Raw genomic sequence first — 18,028 nt, forward strand, 5'->3', positions numbered from 1 at the left:
TTACATCTTTTGTCTGTTTAAAGTTTCATAATATTTTTAGGACCTAAATACATCTTAGTTAACAAGCTTAATAAATCATAGTGTAATTCTATCATATCAGTATAGTTATTTATGATTTTTTGGTTATTCAACTGTGTATGTAAAATCGAAAAAAAAATTTTGTTCGACATCCTCTATGTGCAAAATCTTAAACGGCTTAGCAACCTATATCCAGCAGCATCTGAGTTCAAAAGTTGTAGCTAGAAGAGATAATTGTTTGCTTTACTTCTTTATTTATTGTTCTATATTTTATGAGAAATAAATTTAATAATTTATTTCTAAACAGTAATAATCTGTACACATGTATAATAAATTGAAATATGACACTATATTACAAAATACTAGTCTACTAGAACATAGCTAAGACAACAGACTAATGATCATTTTTATATTACTGGATATGTAATATGATTGTACATGCACCACATCAATGCAAGTAATGTAATGTTAGGTAGGCATGACTAGAAGGTTGATGTAATAGAAAATAATATATATATTTGTAAATATATATAAAGTTATGAAACTTAAGCTACTTAGACTAAACATTTGTATTTGTGTGTTATAATGAGTAGTCATTCTAGCATGAAAAAAACATAACATTTTTTTTTTTTTTTTTTAAGAGGTTGGTCAAGTGACAGACCTCACATAGTTAGGGTATAGAAAATAACATAAAATATAAAGTCTTACTGGGAACAAACATTTTAAATGTACTTAGGAGGTTTTAGGGGTTATGAAATAATGTTTGAGGGTTTTGGGAGGAAGAATAATTTTTTAATCATAACATGAAATCACTTTGCACTCAGAGTAATAATGAAATAGACTCAATATTTTCACAAGCAAATCTTTAGAAAAATATTTCATCAAAAACTCTGATTTTTGTGTATACAAAAGAATTGTAATCTTTACTGAGAGTCTACCAAATATTGTGAAGATATATCACATGCTGTATCAAAAGATAAAGTGAAAATTCTTAATGTGCAAATGTGTAGACAAACTCACGGATGTTATACCAAGCCTGTTGTGAAAGTTAGAACACATGGTTGATCCTATTTAATTTTGTCCTTTATTTTGAAAGAGCTCTAAATATTAATTTAAAAGCTATAATCACTGAAAGTTGTGTTTTGTTTGTTGTCAAAATATTTTGTTTTATTCCTCATAAATGAGATACAGATTTAAAAAGACAGTTTGTGCATGTTATAACTTACTTTACAAGTACTGTACACTCTATTTAAAAACATTTTAACATTTTCAGATAATGAGGTGAGAATAATTTTATTTGTTAACAAAACATTTGTAGCACTTATTTTTTAATTAAAATAATGATTGTTAATGGCTGTATGATAGTCTGTGTAGTATATTTATCAGATTCTATTTAACAATTATAAAACTATCAACATGACTATACAGTTTTGTATACAAAATATTTATAATCTTTACTAAAAGTCTGCCACATTTTATGATGGTACATGTACTGTATCATAGGTTATATGGTATATACTCAACATGTAAAAATGTGTATATGAACAATTGTACATTAAACTAAGCCCACTGCAAAAGAATTAAAGGTTTGTTTTTCATTAAAACCATTGGCAGTGTAGTATAAACACCTTAACCTTTTGCAATGAGCTCGGTATAATATTCACAAGTAAAATATGTGTACCCTCACAAAATTTAGTAGACTTTTAGCACAAATTACAAATATTTTGTACACAAAAAATTAAATTTTTTAATGAATTATTTTTACTATAAATATGTTTGTGAAAATATCAAGTATGTTTCATTATTAGTCCAAATACAAAGTGATTTTCCTTTTATGATTAAAAACTATTCTTCATCCCGAAATTCTTGGATATTATTTGTATAATATCTAAAAACCTTCTAAATACATTTCAAATGTTTGTTTTTAGTAAAACTTTACATTCTTTCACTTATTCTTTCCAACTCTAACTAAATGAGTTTTGTTAACTTCACTGACCTTGTAACCAATATAAAAAATTAGGAGATAAATTTAAATTATGATTTCTTTTCATTCTAGAAAGATTATTAATTATAACACAAAAACATATTTATTCTGAATTTGTTAAATCTCATAACATTATACATTTATATATATTTACTATTTTAATTATATTGACATTCCAGTCTTGTCTGTTTAGTATTACAGAAGTTTTGTTGACTAGGCACTCATGCTACCATATTCAATGTAAAACTGGTCTCTACAAAGTGACCTGTCTTGGCTGTGTTTTAGTGTAAAATAGCCACATTTCACTTACATTATATGTGTATATATATTATTACTACTTATAAAAGTTCTTAATGTTATTTTCTTAAAACAAAGAGCAGTAAATAAAGAAGTATAGCAAAGTATTCTCTTTTCTGGTAATGAGCTTTGTACTCATCTGCAACTTGCAATAGGTTGCTAAGAATATAAAATTTGAAATAATTATTTTTAGGTTATATATATATATATATATATTTGAAATAATCAAATATTCAAAATTACTACATAAATGCCATAGCATTCTACAACAATTTATCAAACTTAGTAACTAAGCTGTATTAGGATCCAAAGAAATATAAAATTCCAAGTTGACTAAAAACACAACAGCTTGAAATCTTAGATCAAAAGAATGAGTTAGCATCTTTACATTTCAAAATGGCCTAGAAAGCCACAAGAAGGATGTATGAACTTTTGATTAGATATTCACATCATATAGACAGAAGTACATGCATATAAGGAAGCATTTCCACAAATCTCAGCACACAGAAAAGACAGAATGTTCTTATTTTATATTCTAGCTTGTCAACATTGGTAATTTGTATTCATAATTCATACAACACTAAAGACTTTGTATTTGAACATCACAAATATGATTTGAATTAATGATCCATTCAACATACTTTAAGACAAATAAAAATCGTTATTTAAGTGCATTCTTTTAATATGTACTTTTAAACTAAGAAATTAATTAATACAGAATATTAAAATTTATTTATAATTCAATAACAAACTTACTGATATAAATTCATAAAATAGTTGAATAAAATTTTGAATACAAGCCAACAACTGCAAAGACATGGTCTTTGACCTGCCTCCCATCATAACTGGGTTAATTCAGAAACAATTTAAATTCACATAGATTAGATAATGTGACATACAGTGGCATCTACAATTATCTCTAACACAGTCATGTAGAATATATAAACTTAATAACTGGAGCAAAGCCATGTATTTTTGCCAGTATTTAATGAAAGAATATGTTTTCAATACTGAAAGGTGTTAAAAATTAAAAAAACAAGCCTAAAAATTGTTATAAAATCATTTTAAAAGCAGGATGTTTTTTTCCTACATTCCTCATTACTTTTCTCCATTTCAACTCAAAATAAGGTATGTGTAAAAAAATAACATTTTATATCTATCTTTTGTCTCCTATAAGTCATTGTCCAAGACGTCTTTGATAAATATAACAATTCATCAGTTAAGATGTATGATGAAAGATAAATTATTTGAAGGGCTATATATATATATATATATATAATATAATATTTTAAGAGTTACAATACATCTGTCCACTTCAACAGGTAACCCTCTTCTTTTTCATGGTTACCTCCATCCATTTAGTGGCACTTCAGGATTGTTTTCTGCTGAATCATTTGGTGAATGATACTGGCTATTGGTGGAGTCAATGTGAACTCTGGTTTTGGCTACCACTGATGTTTATTGCAGGGCTACTTGGTCTGCAATTATGTATGTGAATCCCTCATGTTGAAATTCATAACAGCCTATAACCTGAGCCATTGAAGACTACACTGATATAATGGACACCTTCCACCATGATGACAATTTAACATTCCAGTGCCTAGTTGAATTCTGGCTGAATTTCAACACTGGGAAGTTCTTCTTGGTTGTGGAATATAATGGTCCTGTTGATGGTGTTGTTTTGTGATGGTATATACTCTGGCAAAAAATTATACAGTTTGAAGTCACTAAATCAAAGCATTTTTTGACTCTGTTTTTTTAAACTGATGTCAGGTGGAGATATGAGGCTCTACAGCAGGAAGATTTACTTCTATCAGGATTATGTGTTGAGGTTATGATAGGCATACCTTCTGACAACTTAGCAGCATCAGTCAGATTCCATATGTTTAATCCATTAGCCACCAATGCATATTTGCCCATGACTTCAACCAAAATGAAGGTGAGTCAAGCAGTAGCCTCTAAAGTCTTGGAATGTAATGTAGGAGTCCAAATCTTTGTGATCACAGTAAAATATTCTGAGAAATATCCTTTCCAGCATCAAAACTAATAGGTTTAGCAAAATGAAAGGATTGAAAGTGACAACACAGATGACCAATTTAAAATGGGATAGCCAAAAAGATTAAGGACTTGATCTTAAATAGAAAAAGATATGATTAAAAAATATAAAATTGAATTAATTTTGACTGATCAGTAGTTTGTTTAGCTAGAAGTGCAAGATTAAACTTGTAATGACTGAATTATAATGTTTTGTTACTGATTTATTTCAGATACAGAGTATATCTAAGCTAGAGTAAATGAAATAAAAACCCTATAACCTGAGCACTTTCAAAAGGTGGCCCTTTGGAAGCACTCAGGTTATATGTTTTTTATTTAGTTTCTATCAAGACTTCTTGAATTTTTCTAACATCATGAATAAAAAAAGAGTAAAATCATTAAAGTCATGTGAAGTTTTTTTTAAGGTTTGTGCACATTCAGACATATATCGCCTGCAAAAATGTGTTTCTTGCAACTCTGAACATTAATGTGTCCTAAACTTCACTGGGTCTCATGACTAACCAAACCTCAGCCACCCTTCCTCACTGTCATCATTGCTATAATGACAGCTAATACAATTATTCTGTGGCCTTTACTATTTTCTATTAAACAAGCCAAGTCTATGTTCAATAGGAAAGAAACAGATCAACTACAAACACTGGTTCCCATACAGATACCTGAACAGGTTAGCAAACATACAAGTGACATACTCTAATTTCAGCTAAAAATTAAACATTTTTTGCTACATCTGTTAAAAAACACATAATAATAAATAAAATATAAACATAAAAAAATTTCATAAAACTTGTTGAGTTTCACAATTCTAGGTATCCAACAACAATTCAAGGAGCTTGTAAATATGCATTTCAAAACGAAATTATATTAGTTACTAGAATATAATATCCTAAAACTACTATAATTTATCCTGAGTTTTAATAAACTATAGATAAATTACATCAACTTTTTAAATCAGATTAATTAAATGGCCTACCTGGTCTCATAAAATGGTTTCTGATGTCATCTACTTGCTCATTCACTCCTTGCAAGTTCCCTCTAGACCCAACAAATTCTTCCATTATAGTGGTCAGTATCTATTAATTTAGTATTGAAATAACATGTACTTAAATTTTATGAAATTGAAATTACATCCAAGAAACATTAAAAAATATGGGTGATAAAAATAAAGTTGAATAATATTGTAAAGTTGAATCATATTGGAATACAAAACAATGACAATAAAAATGGAACATTTATTTGAAAACCACCATATAATAAACTGCTGATATCATCGTTTTAGTGAATCTACAGAAACTTGGTTTAACTTCAACATATACCATTCAACAATCTTGGTTTCTTCCACTTTATAAGAAAACTGTACCTCCTTTAATAACATTCCTTGAATATGCTGGCTTGGAACAGCTTTTTATATAAGGCTGTGTCTAAGAAGTCTAAACAATTTCAATTTTATTTATTTCTTCTAAATTTTTTAAAACTAGTTACAAAATAAATTCTAGAAATTTTAAAATTATAACAGACACAGGTAAAACTTTTGCAAAGTATAAAGTATATGCTGAACTCACAATATGATTTCAGAACATTCTTTCAGAAATATTTTGAGTGGATTATTATTCAATGGATTATTCATACCAAAAATACTTAAAAAATATGAAAGTGGATCAGGTTGTTATTTGCATTTAAACAATACTTATGCACTAGGATAAATTTTTTGAAACTTCTGTAATTTCTTTCAGTTCAGTTTTTGAAACATGCCCTAACATTGAAAGAGTTCAAGACTGTTGAGGAAGATGATGAGACTTTAATGAAGCATATTGGCTCAACTGATGAAAAGGAAGAAGCTTAAAGCACTTAACTAGCCATATTCAATGAGCTAACTGAGGATGCACATAAAAGATTTCCTGATGATCAGATCATTACTGCTATGATTCAGTGCTCACACCACTACAATGAAGACTGCTGATTTGCACAATCATTGGTGGTTTTTGTTTTTTTTAATTTCATGCAAAGCGACTCAAGGACTATCTGCACTAACCATCCCTAATTTAAGACTTGAAGTGTAAAACTTGAGAGAAGGCAGCTTGTCATCACCACCCACTGCCAACTCTTGGGCTACTCTTTTACCAATAAATAGTGGGATTGACTATCACATTATAACACACCCATGGCTGAAAGGGAGAGCATATTTGGTGCAACAGGAAATAGAACCTGTCACCCTTAGATAAGGAGTTGAGTGCCTAAACCATCTGGCCATGCCAGACATGCACAATCATTGACTGAATGGAGATAACAATCCTTACCTTCTAGAATATCAAGTGATTTTAAACCTTACAATAATGTGAAATTACATGATATAACACTTCAAAAAGCTGTTTGATTAAAAAACCAATAGCTGAAAGAGCTTTGTAAACCTTATATTTTGATGAATCAAGTGATGTCGTCTAGCAAAATATATCTATCGACTGCATTTATAATGACCACTTAATGACTTTCTGAGCTGTCAGGTGGTATTTTTTTGTTGTCATTCCAAGTGTCACATTATACATATTCTTATATCCAACTAAGAGATGTTCATTTCAGCTTTATTTATAATCTATTTTAATACATTTTTATTAGCTTTTATATCAATACTGTTATTTTTTTAATATCATAATCATACAACACACAATGACGACTTTAGACAGTTACAAGTATTAAACATTTGAGCCTAAAGTCTGGAAGTTTTCTTATGAGATAGACCTATTTTGATTGCATACTGACTCACATGTCATTTGAATATGCACTACAGATTCCACAATATTTAAAAAACAAATTATGAGAAAACGTGAGCAGACTTTTTTATACTAATTACTTACATGTTTGAGTATTAAACCTGGAAAGAACCCATGAACACTTATATGTGCTGTTTCTGTTAACTTGCATTTTCTAAAAGAATTCAGAAGATGAAATTTTGATCCAAAACCATAAAAGAGCAGGTTGAACCCTTCACTATAAGAAAAAATAATTAATGCTTAAAAAAAATCATTATTATAACTTTACTTGAAACACCTTTCAACAACATAACAATTACTTTAATATAGGAATTAAAACAGACCACAAAATATACAATATAATTTTTATGAGGAAAACATGACTAATGAAAGCTTTAATTTTCCTACACTGAAAAGGTATTTCTGATCAGTACATTACCTCCACTCACATAAGTAGTTGTTTTCATTCTGTACTACCTCCTATATGCAAAAAGTGAGAGAGAGAGAGGAAAAAAAGGCACATCCACAAGCATTCTTTCTTCCTTTATTGGAAGTAATCGATGCCAATGCATCTCTCATGCAAATCATCCCATGTCAACTTATTATCAATTAAAGTACAATATACTCTAATGATGATGTATGCAACTCCCTCTATTCATTTCACTGAACTATCATTTCCAATTTTGGCAGAAGATGGAAGCACTAGTTTACAGTGGGAAAAAAGGTTGAGAAAATGTCAGCAGAGTTAAGTACCTACCAGAAATACATTTTCAGTGTAGGAAATTATATCTTCTGATACAGAACACTACCTCCACTCATATAAGTAGCTAGAATTTCACAATAAAAAGGTGAAGGGTGTTGCGAGGGAAAGGAAAAAGCATCCTTCAACAACGTCTAAAGAAGATGCTCTTAAATGAGACAGTCAGATTCTAAGATCTGATGTGGGGAACTACACCACTTCTGAACCAGGTATACTCTTTGCCCATCTTAGAAAGATGTTGCATACATAGATGGAAAATAGAAAAGCACTTCAAACTGGGAGAGAAGGTTATCCAAACTATGTAATATTTATAGAACTCAATCCAAGAAATTATAAAAGTGAGTAAAATGAAAAGGATATGCTCCTAGGTGTAGAGTGGCTATGATGTGACAGACTGTACATGGCAAGTCAAATACATCCAAAACCTGCAATTGGGAACCAACATCCATGTGAAGGTAAGATGAGGACCATACCATAGGTTAATCAACTACAATCTAAAACCCAGGCTGCCAGAAATTAATATCCTTGTGTGGGGTAGGAAAGATCATCATATACTGGTGGTAAGCCAATTACAATCCAAAACCCAGCCATCTGATAGTGATAGGAAAGAAGATCATTCCTTCTTTATCTCAATGGGGCACATGTGAATATAATGTGATAAACTGATAGGTCAATCTGAAAACTCAATATCTAATATCAAAAATAGGTTTACATATGTAAACCATCTACCTCAAAAGTGAAATTGACCAGAACTACCCCAATTGCATTAACATCCTCAAAATAAGAAACATCAAGGGATAGTAGGAGGGAAAGAACTGTAATAACCAGCAATTATCTATACTGTGATTCATAATACTGATGGAGTGTAAATGTGGGATGAATATAAGCATCTGTAATACATGTGAAAACTTGTGTTGAATAGTTCTACCATAAATCCAAAACCCAGCCACTATGACCAACATCCACATAGGGATAGGATGAAGGATCCCAATCAAAGGAGTGAAGTTCAATTTTGTTTTTACCTTTCATATTTGAGGATATCACATCATCTACACAAGCAGAACACCAACACCCAACTGAACCATTTCATAAAAATTTCTTTATTTCATCCATGTTTGATTAGCCCATTAGGAGGATGTCTCAACAGTCCACTACCCCAGCAGCTTAGAACTGGAAAGTTGTAAGGACTTTCAAACTTCACTAGAAGAAATGAAAGTAAAATGAAGTGGAGAGTACAGAGGATAAACAACACCTGAAAAAGTGCAATGGGTGACCAGAAACCCCATTGTTAAAAGCAGACCATACCAATTTATTCAATACAAGGCATGGAGAGATGGGAAGTTATACTTTTTAGCTTTACCTGTGTAGTTCATGGGTAAGTACAGTAAGGGATGGGCAAACTTATGAAGCAATTCCATCATAAAGATAAACCCACAAGTGATCTTGTGGAACATTCCAACTCTGCAGTGTGCACTGCATGGCCCAATGGAATTATAATATGCAAGATAGCATAACTTACAGTGTGGATTTGAACAGTTAAAGAATACCTGGTCAGATACCACTTGACACGGAGTGAGATCCAAACATTGAAAATTAATAAAAGGGAAATAAAGCCCCTGAAAAGTAAAAATAAGAATAAAAACAACCTATCCAGTCAAAGTGTCTCTGACATTTGGTATTCTACATTGACAATAAGCAAAAGGAAATAACCAGAAGAGGAAGGAAACCCCAATCTGATTCAAATAATGACAGACAGATGTACTATGTGTAGCTCACATGCCTGACCAAAGAAATACCTTCAAAGGAGACCAAAGATGAAACACCAACAAAAATGCTAGGTATCCAATTCGATGAGAAGACACTTGGAACAAAGTACAAGAGGAAGAGAATAAAAAGGAAGAAGCCAATGTAAAGAAGAACAAAAAAAATCCCTCTTCAGAAATTAAACTATTAAAATCACAATTTATCAAAAGAAGAACATCTGAACATGAGTGCTGCCAAACAAGATGTGACAGTTCAACAGAATCGAATAGAGAATCACATGCATCATTAGAGTACGTCGCAATTGGTAAAGGGTTGACACATGATGATTGCATCAGAGATGCATTAGAATCAAACAATTTCCAATAGATGTGAGATAGAAGGCTTGTGGTATGCCTAAATATATACTTTGTTTGCATATAGAGGGCAGCATTGAACACAAGACTAGATATTTATGTGAATGGAGATAATGTACCGTACTGGAATTTCTGTTTTTTGTACAACTTATCTACTATATTTTGAACATACACCCATCCAAATCTTTCTATATGCTAGAAATCACTACCAAACCAGTAATATTACCTTTCAAAACAAACTCATACATAACATCGGTGAAATCTTCATTAACTTTCACATTTCATATTTGATTTCATTAAATTACTTTAGGACTATATAGTCAACATTAATTAGTCTATAATATTGAAAATTTGATTTCTGTGTTACACATCTAATGTACACAAGTTAAAACAGTATTATTATGTTAAAGTAACAAATACAGTTATAACCATCAAAAGTTTTATATTAAAAATTAAATTGATGTTATTCTAATTTTTATGTTCTTTGACCCTATATTTAGACTACATTGGAAAAAAAACAACTAAGTTTTTACTTTGGCTAAAAATGCATTTACCTCAAAGAAAACCAAAAAAACACAGCTATCTGTGTCTTTTGGTCAGTTACAAATAATTTGAGTAAGTATGTAGTTTAGCAATGTTGATTATAGTTCATTTATTTTTTGAATTTTGCACAAAGCTATAGAAGGGTTATCTGCACTAGCCACCCCTAATTAAGCAGTGTAAGACTAGAGAGAAGGCAGCTAGTTATCACCACCCACCACCAACTCTTGGGCTACTCTTTTACCAATGAATAGTGGGACTAGCCATCACATTATATTGCCCCCATGGCTGAAAGGGCAAGCATGTTTTGTGCGATGGGGATTTGAATCCGCAACCCTCAGATTACGAGTCATGCACCTTAACCACCTGGCCATACTGGGCATATGATGGTTATAGAGTCGGTCAATTTCCCTAAATGTATTCAGAGTTAGGAAAGGGTAAATAACTGACAAAGTGCAAAGTTTTACTGAAATAATGTCTGAAATTTATTTAGGAGGTTTTAGAGAGTATGCAAATGATATCTGAAATTTTTGAAATGGAGAAAAGCATTTTTACTCTTAAAATTAAAATCACTTTGTACATAAACTAGTAAAAAAAAAAGACTCATTAAATTCATGGAAAAATATTCAGTAAAAATACTGCATTAAAACAGATTTTTTATCTATTAAAGATTTATAAAAATTTCAAAAGTTTCAGGAAGATACACAAAACATATTAAAGGTTACAGTATGGAAATTTTAAAGGTCAATTTGGGAACATGATCACAGCCAATTAGACCAAGGATATAGAGAAAGAGTTAATAACTGTAGAGAATAATTCAATTTCAACACTAAAATATTTGGCATAAAATTGTTTTTTTGTAGAAGGATAAAATTAAGAAAACAAAATTCAAACTATTTCTTAGAGAAATATAATAAGTGAGTTAGACTATCAACAGTAAATCAAATTCACGAACAACTGATATCACAAAAAACAAACAAACTTGATGTACCTAGTTTTATTTGATCAATCATTCACACTGAAATATTTATAAGTTAATGGTTTTACTGAATATTTTCTTCAAAATGTTCCAGTAAAAAATGCAGTTACACCACATGGGAGTGTACTAATGAATGATGGTGAAACTTTCTATGCCAAACATAAAACTAGTACTAAACTCACAATGGGAAGGATGTCTCTAATGGCAGACAATGTAAGTGTAAATTACTATCAACAGTCAAAAGTAATGGTTAAATGACACCAAACTCAAGTCAACTCATATACAGAGGGCAGCCAAAAAAAAAGTGCCTCCCTAAAAATGTGTGTAATTTGTTATACCTTTTAGTATATAACAGAAAAATATTTAAAGCGATATGCTTTTAGAACACACTCAGCATCTGTTCAACTTGGATCTCAAATCCTAATTTAACAGTGGTTTTTGTAAAAACCTGAATTTCTCATGATTTTAGTTACATTTTCTCATAAAAAGTGTTGTGCACCTGTTATAGTTTCTTTTATCTTATTCTAATTAGTCTACAAAATGATCACACAAATTCTGCAATAAGTGAACATAACAAAGAAACTCAAAATAACACAAATGAGTTTCACAGGTTAATATTTGGTCAGCATTCCCTTGGATTTCAGTACTGCTTCACATCATTATGGCATGCTTTTAACAAGTTTGTAGAGATATTCCTGAGTAACTGACTGCCATCTTTCTGTTATTTCCAAGATATCTTCAATGACTCTACAATTAGAATTTGAGATTATATTTGAACATATCTCATCAAGTGCATTCTAAAAACATATAGTTTTGCATATTTTTCTGTTATGTATTGAAAGATATAATAAATTAACATTTTGAAGGCCATTTTTGTCCACCCCCTGTATGTAGGAGTATAGGTATCAAGTGTGAAATCTTTGACCTCAATTAATTACTACAGAACTGAGCTCTACAGATGTGATAACAAAATTATATAGAAAGTAAGTGTTTTTTTCTTCTGTAGTCCCACAATAACAATAGAAAGCACCATGACAAAATTGAAAAGTCATAGATCAAACAAGAAAATTGGTATAACTCAAAAAATGGCTCTTCAAACCAGCCTTACAGTAGCTGTTGGAGTTCAAGCTTCAGCTAGTTTGTGTGTTACTGAAAGTGACAGCAATTTTTTTTCCATTAGTTTCTCTAAAGAGAAAGGCATCACACTTTCTAATATTTAAAAAACACACTAAAATTATCTTTTAAAAAGTCAACTAATATCATACTATCATTGTAAAAGTTAAACATTACAGCAGCTAGAGCAGAGATGTTAAACATAATACTGCTTGTTACAGAATTGTACTATATTATTTGAATATAATGTCTGGTTTCATTCATATTGATTTTCTGATGGCTTTAACTTTATAGTTATAACCATCAAAAGTTTTATTTACAAAACAAAATTTGACTTAACATGTATTCTATGAAGTAAATTAAAAACAATATAAGATTATTACTTTGGTTAAGTATGTTTTCATAATAATTAACAATTTCTAATTATTCATTATTTCTGATTAAATACAAAGCATTTATAAACATATAAAACAATACTGAATTGTGTGGAACAGTTATGAGGTAACTGGTCAATGAATAAAGCTTTTATTACTGATGCACATTAAACAATGCAATTGTATTACTTTATTATATGCTTTCAGGTTTACGATTTAAAAAGTAACTTAATTCTATGTATCATTTCTGAAATCTAGAGATATGGTTTACTTTTGCTTTACATATTTTATTTTGGCAACTTAGTACAATTTTTTGAGACATATTTTAAAGTACAATCTATATGTTAACTATAGATATGGGTTCACAAAGGTGTGCAAGTAACAGCCTTTTTACAGAGTTACAATCAAAATTTAGCTACAGCATTTTATTATAAATGTATGTCAATAAACATGGAATCAAAACATGGTTTATAATTCAATTTTTAATGTTATAAACGTTCTAATATTAAATTTCTAGAGAAAATATATAAATCTACACTTGTCTACAAAAAGAGTTGTAATGTTTACTGACAATACACAAAACATATTAAAAGTTATAGCATGGAATGAACTCTGATGGTTACTTTGGAGTCACAAGCGTGGTATAATTCACTAATCCCAAAGTAAGAGAACTAATTATTTCTAATTGCAGTCATGATGCATTCTAAATAAAAACATTGTTACCCTTATTTTAAAAAAAATTTAATTACTGAATTATCTGAATTACTGTATATTAAAAACAAACATAACCAAATGGTGGTATCAGGTCCACATTACAAATTCATTTACAAAGTAAAAAATGTTTAAATTATCTTTAGAAAACAAAATTGATTGCAAAAGTTTTTGAGAGAAAAAAGTAAATGTCTTTTGCAAAATGCTCAAATGATGACTTTTGGAAGTGGTCTATCACATGAAATAAAAAAAAGGTTATTCAAATTAAAACATGGTAAGTGAGACTAGAGAGGTTAGTACTCTGTTAGAACAACACAGTAAATGAAAAAGTTATGACACTTGCACAACCACGTTTTTTGCTTGTAGGGGTATTACTGATTAATTCTATGACCAATGTTTTAAAATTTTGTTCCCCATATGGAACTAAGTTATCTTTAAAGTTAAATTATATTATTATTATCAAAGGCTTTATAATTCATAGTTGTATTCCTTTATTTAAAAAAGAAACAAGTAACTTTTTTAGAAATAGCAGAAAAAATCTAAATAAATTATTTCCCTAATTTTACTTTTGGAAGGAAATATGATGAAAGCAACATTACCCAATTATTGGGTATGTAGAAGGTTGGCAAGGGGTTATACAAATGTAATTTGTAACAAAGACAATTTTATGCAAAATATTTTAAACAAAATTAATAAAATGAGACATGAACATTTTTTACTTGCACAAAACATTAATTGGAAAGCTTAAAAAAATTAAAAGCTCTATATGTTTTGGTGGAAATAATTCACAACCTTTAAATTTCTATACAGAATGTTAAACTCTTTGACAATAGAGCAAATTTAAAGTTAATTGGGTTTTCAGTTAAATTTAACCCTATAGCTATGGATGGGGTGAAAGGGAATGTCACACATGTAGACTATTTTATTATTTCTGTCAATAAGTTTGATATCAAATTGTAGATTACAATTAACATTTTAGTATTTTGAATAGTTTCTTACAAAATAAAAATTAAAACTTCTGATACTGACAAGTTAGAATGTAAAACAAAAACCTCTGATGTTTCTATTTTCTCATATTATATAGAAATATATATAACAAATCAGACAAGGTGGTCTACCCCACCTTTTCAGTTTTAAGATACGCTCGTTTATGTACACCTACTTCACTCTATGACAATTTTATAACCAATTAAAAGCTGAAAATTCCCCCAATGTGGTTCTTCCATCTTTTTTTGTTACAAACTCACAGAGAAGATGCAAGATGGAATGGTGATTTTTTTCAGATCCAAATAAAGCTTCGTCAGTAAGCCTGATATATTATAGTGGAATTCTGTGGCATTGATATAGTAATTGATGACTCTTTGTTATTTCAAAATGCATATATAAAAACAAAAAAATATAATTTGTTTAACATAACCCACGTGATAAAGTAGATAAGACCTAACAAATTACAACAAGTGAGTACAATTTTTTTACGTAGAAGAGATCATTCTTTACTATATTTATTATTTACTGTTCTACTTTTTAAGAAAAATAACTAAAATCTAAAATTTATTTGTAAATAATAATCACTTTGGCACTTCTTGGTTGGTAATGCTCAATAATATACATCAACACTTAGGAATAAAACTATCATCTAATTGTTCTTAGGCCAACTGTGGTGTTTATGCTATGTTTAGTCATGCTCATTTCTTAGAAAGATTTGTTTCCAATTCTTCATTCTTTTGATAACTTTGGCAATTTAGCAGTAAAATAGTTTAATTCAGAAGTTTTATGTCATTAAGTTGTAGAAAAATAGAAAATAAATTTTTCAAAACAGTGTTTAAGCCAGTGTTGTATTAAGTTTAAGTATTAGGCCTGCTTAAAATAGACTACAAATAGGTTTACTATTATTAACATTAGAGTCCTTGTTTAAAAAGTTTTAAGGGGTGAATAAATGTTAACTAATAAATATTCTTTAAGTACTTTATTACAAATATTACCTACTTGGCTGTAAAATATAAAGAAAATAAACATTTATTATTACCAAATACATTTTCTTTCCTTTGTACAGTCAAAATAAAAGTTAAAAACTTGTGTCAGTGTTTAAAAAGTTTTAAGTGGTGAATAAATTTTAATTAACATTCTTTTGATATTTTAACACATATATTACACAGGCCTACAAATTTAAACTCTACAAAAGTTGTTTTGGTTTCAATAATGGATATTCCATAATTCAGCTACACAGAGTTTGAAAATAATATTCATTTTTTTCTATCACATAAGGATTTTTTATACAATTAGAAAAAAACAAAAAACTCTTACTTAGAGTTTATTTACCACAATGATCATTTATTTTTATTATTATGTTTGAAGACTGATGTTGAATAAATATGCATCCTGATTTTTTGGTGAAATTTATGAATTTTAGTCCAAATCTACACATATCTTAATTCAATATCCATTAGTAACCAACCATCATGTGATGTTCCTCCTTCCTTGATATCTCCTCTACTCTTTTCCTTATATTTTGAGGATTTCTTTCCCATTGTTCTTCACTGACAGTACTGAGATTTTCATGGAAATAGTCAACGTGTGACTGTAAGAAATGAATTTAAGTTCACATTACAACCCAACTCTATGAATTAATTGAGCATGTTATTGACAATATTTTCATAATTTTGGTCCTTGTCAATAACATCTTTAAAGGCAATCTATCCTTTGTTTTCAACTTCCATCACTGTCCTTTCGAATTGTTCATCCAAAGTCAATTTCCTAATTTTAGGCCCAGCAAAAATCCTCTCTTCAGGTTTTGCTTCTGAAAGACCTTAAAATTGTCAACATAGATATTTGAAACAGTCATCATCTTTGTCTAAGACCTTTAAAAACTACTTCATCAAGCCCAGTTCTATGTGAAGTGGAGGAAACAAGACTTTCTTTACATCAACCAAACATTTCAAATTTAATGTTTGTTTTTTCTGTCTTGGTAACAGGCTTACTCTGTATGATCCTGCTTCTTTATCCAGTACTGACTTTTGTGCTCTGCTATGCTATTCATATAAAAACCATGGATGCTTTAGTGAAACAAAATTGTTGACACTACAACATGTAAAGGATTTTTAAGTCTCCACAAAGTAGCCAACATTATTTGTACTTGATCTTATTGATCAATTTGAAATTTTCACACATTTCCTTCAAATGTACTGAATGATCAATAGGAACAGATGCATATCTGTTACCATTATGAAGAACAGCTTTTAGACTTCTTTTGGAGAAATCAATGAAAAATTGTCACTCACTTGTTTCATAGACTGCAAGTTCTTGAGTTGGTATTAATTTAGCAATATTGTTGCAATAAACCAATGAACCTTCTTGCAAAAAAATATGGTCTAAACTCTTTCTCACATTTTCTGTTCCAGTAATATAATGTTGCTAGAAAAAGTAATTTCTTATTTCAAAGTCTGGACCCAAAAATACCTAGAGTCCTTTGAAAGGCAGAAGTTTCTCACCAAATTTGTGAAAAGCTGTGGTTCAACAGACATTTCAAGTTTAAAACAACCCCTATCTATTAATATCAGATTCAGAATCATGTATTAAGAGTCTTCAATGGAATAGATGCAGGTACATCAGGTCCATGAGCAACACATCTTGTGGCAGATTGAAGGTTCAGATAAAAAATTTCCTTTTTATTTTGAGTGTTGTAGCCTTGTATGTTACATGAGCATAATTAGCAGTCACCTCTGTGTGTCTAAGCTAATGCATACCAGACCACTGGAATTCCAAAAGACAAAGACCTTTTCTTATCTTTAGTCCACTGTCTCAACTATTTGACACAAACAGTGCAAATTACTTTATGGAGTACATGATTTGTCTTGGTGCCCAAGTTTCATTCCAAACTACACATAATATGCTTTTTTGACAAATTCTGCAATATTATCTTTGTTTCTTTGCAAGAAATTTATCACAAACATAGAAGAATGTTTGGGTCATTTACACAACTTCTTGTTGCTATAATGACAACTAAGTAATACCGAAAAAAAAAAAAATATTGTCAAAGTGCAAAGAACAAACATTAGGTAAGTGTTTGTGCCACACTAATTGGTATAACAAAAACAAAAAGGAGTTTAATAAAATTTTGAATATAAGACACTGAACTTTGTGTCCTGTGATATAAAGGATATCTGGGTCAAAAGAATTAACTTTATAGAAAGAAATTAGCAAGGAGCTAGTATATAGTACTGGTATATGCAAGAAAAAAATCAATTTAATAGCACTCCACAAATACACTTTGATACAAACAGTGTTTAATACTATATATTAAGTTCTGTTGTCATGTATGGCTCATAAAGCATACAAT

General features: G+C 29.8%; 1 protein-coding gene across 4 annotated transcripts in view; it reads right to left on the reverse strand.

Moving 5' to 3' along the window:
- Orc2 (origin recognition complex subunit 2) overlaps positions 1–18,028 on the reverse strand; it is a 69,089-nt gene that overhangs the window by 17,277 nt on the left and 33,784 nt on the right. Inside the window, exons 7-8 of one of the 4 annotated variants that reach the window (XM_076481736.1) lie at positions 7,204–7,336; positions 5,325–5,424 (exon numbers count right to left, since the gene is read on the reverse strand). In XM_076481736.1, coding sequence (XP_076337851.1) covers positions 5,325–5,424; positions 7,204–7,336 — 233 coding nt within the window. Of the gene's footprint in view, positions 1–5,324; positions 5,425–7,203; positions 7,337–16,152; positions 16,271–18,028 lie in introns of those variants that run through there. The other 3 variants (XM_076481745.1, XR_013021500.1, XR_013021499.1) reach the window with 3 other exon arrangements.

Source organism: Tachypleus tridentatus, chromosome 2, assembly GCF_004210375.1.
Source record: "Tachypleus tridentatus isolate NWPU-2018 chromosome 2, ASM421037v1, whole genome shotgun sequence".
Classification (NCBI taxonomy): Eukaryota; Metazoa; Arthropoda; class Merostomata; order Xiphosura; family Limulidae; genus Tachypleus; species Tachypleus tridentatus.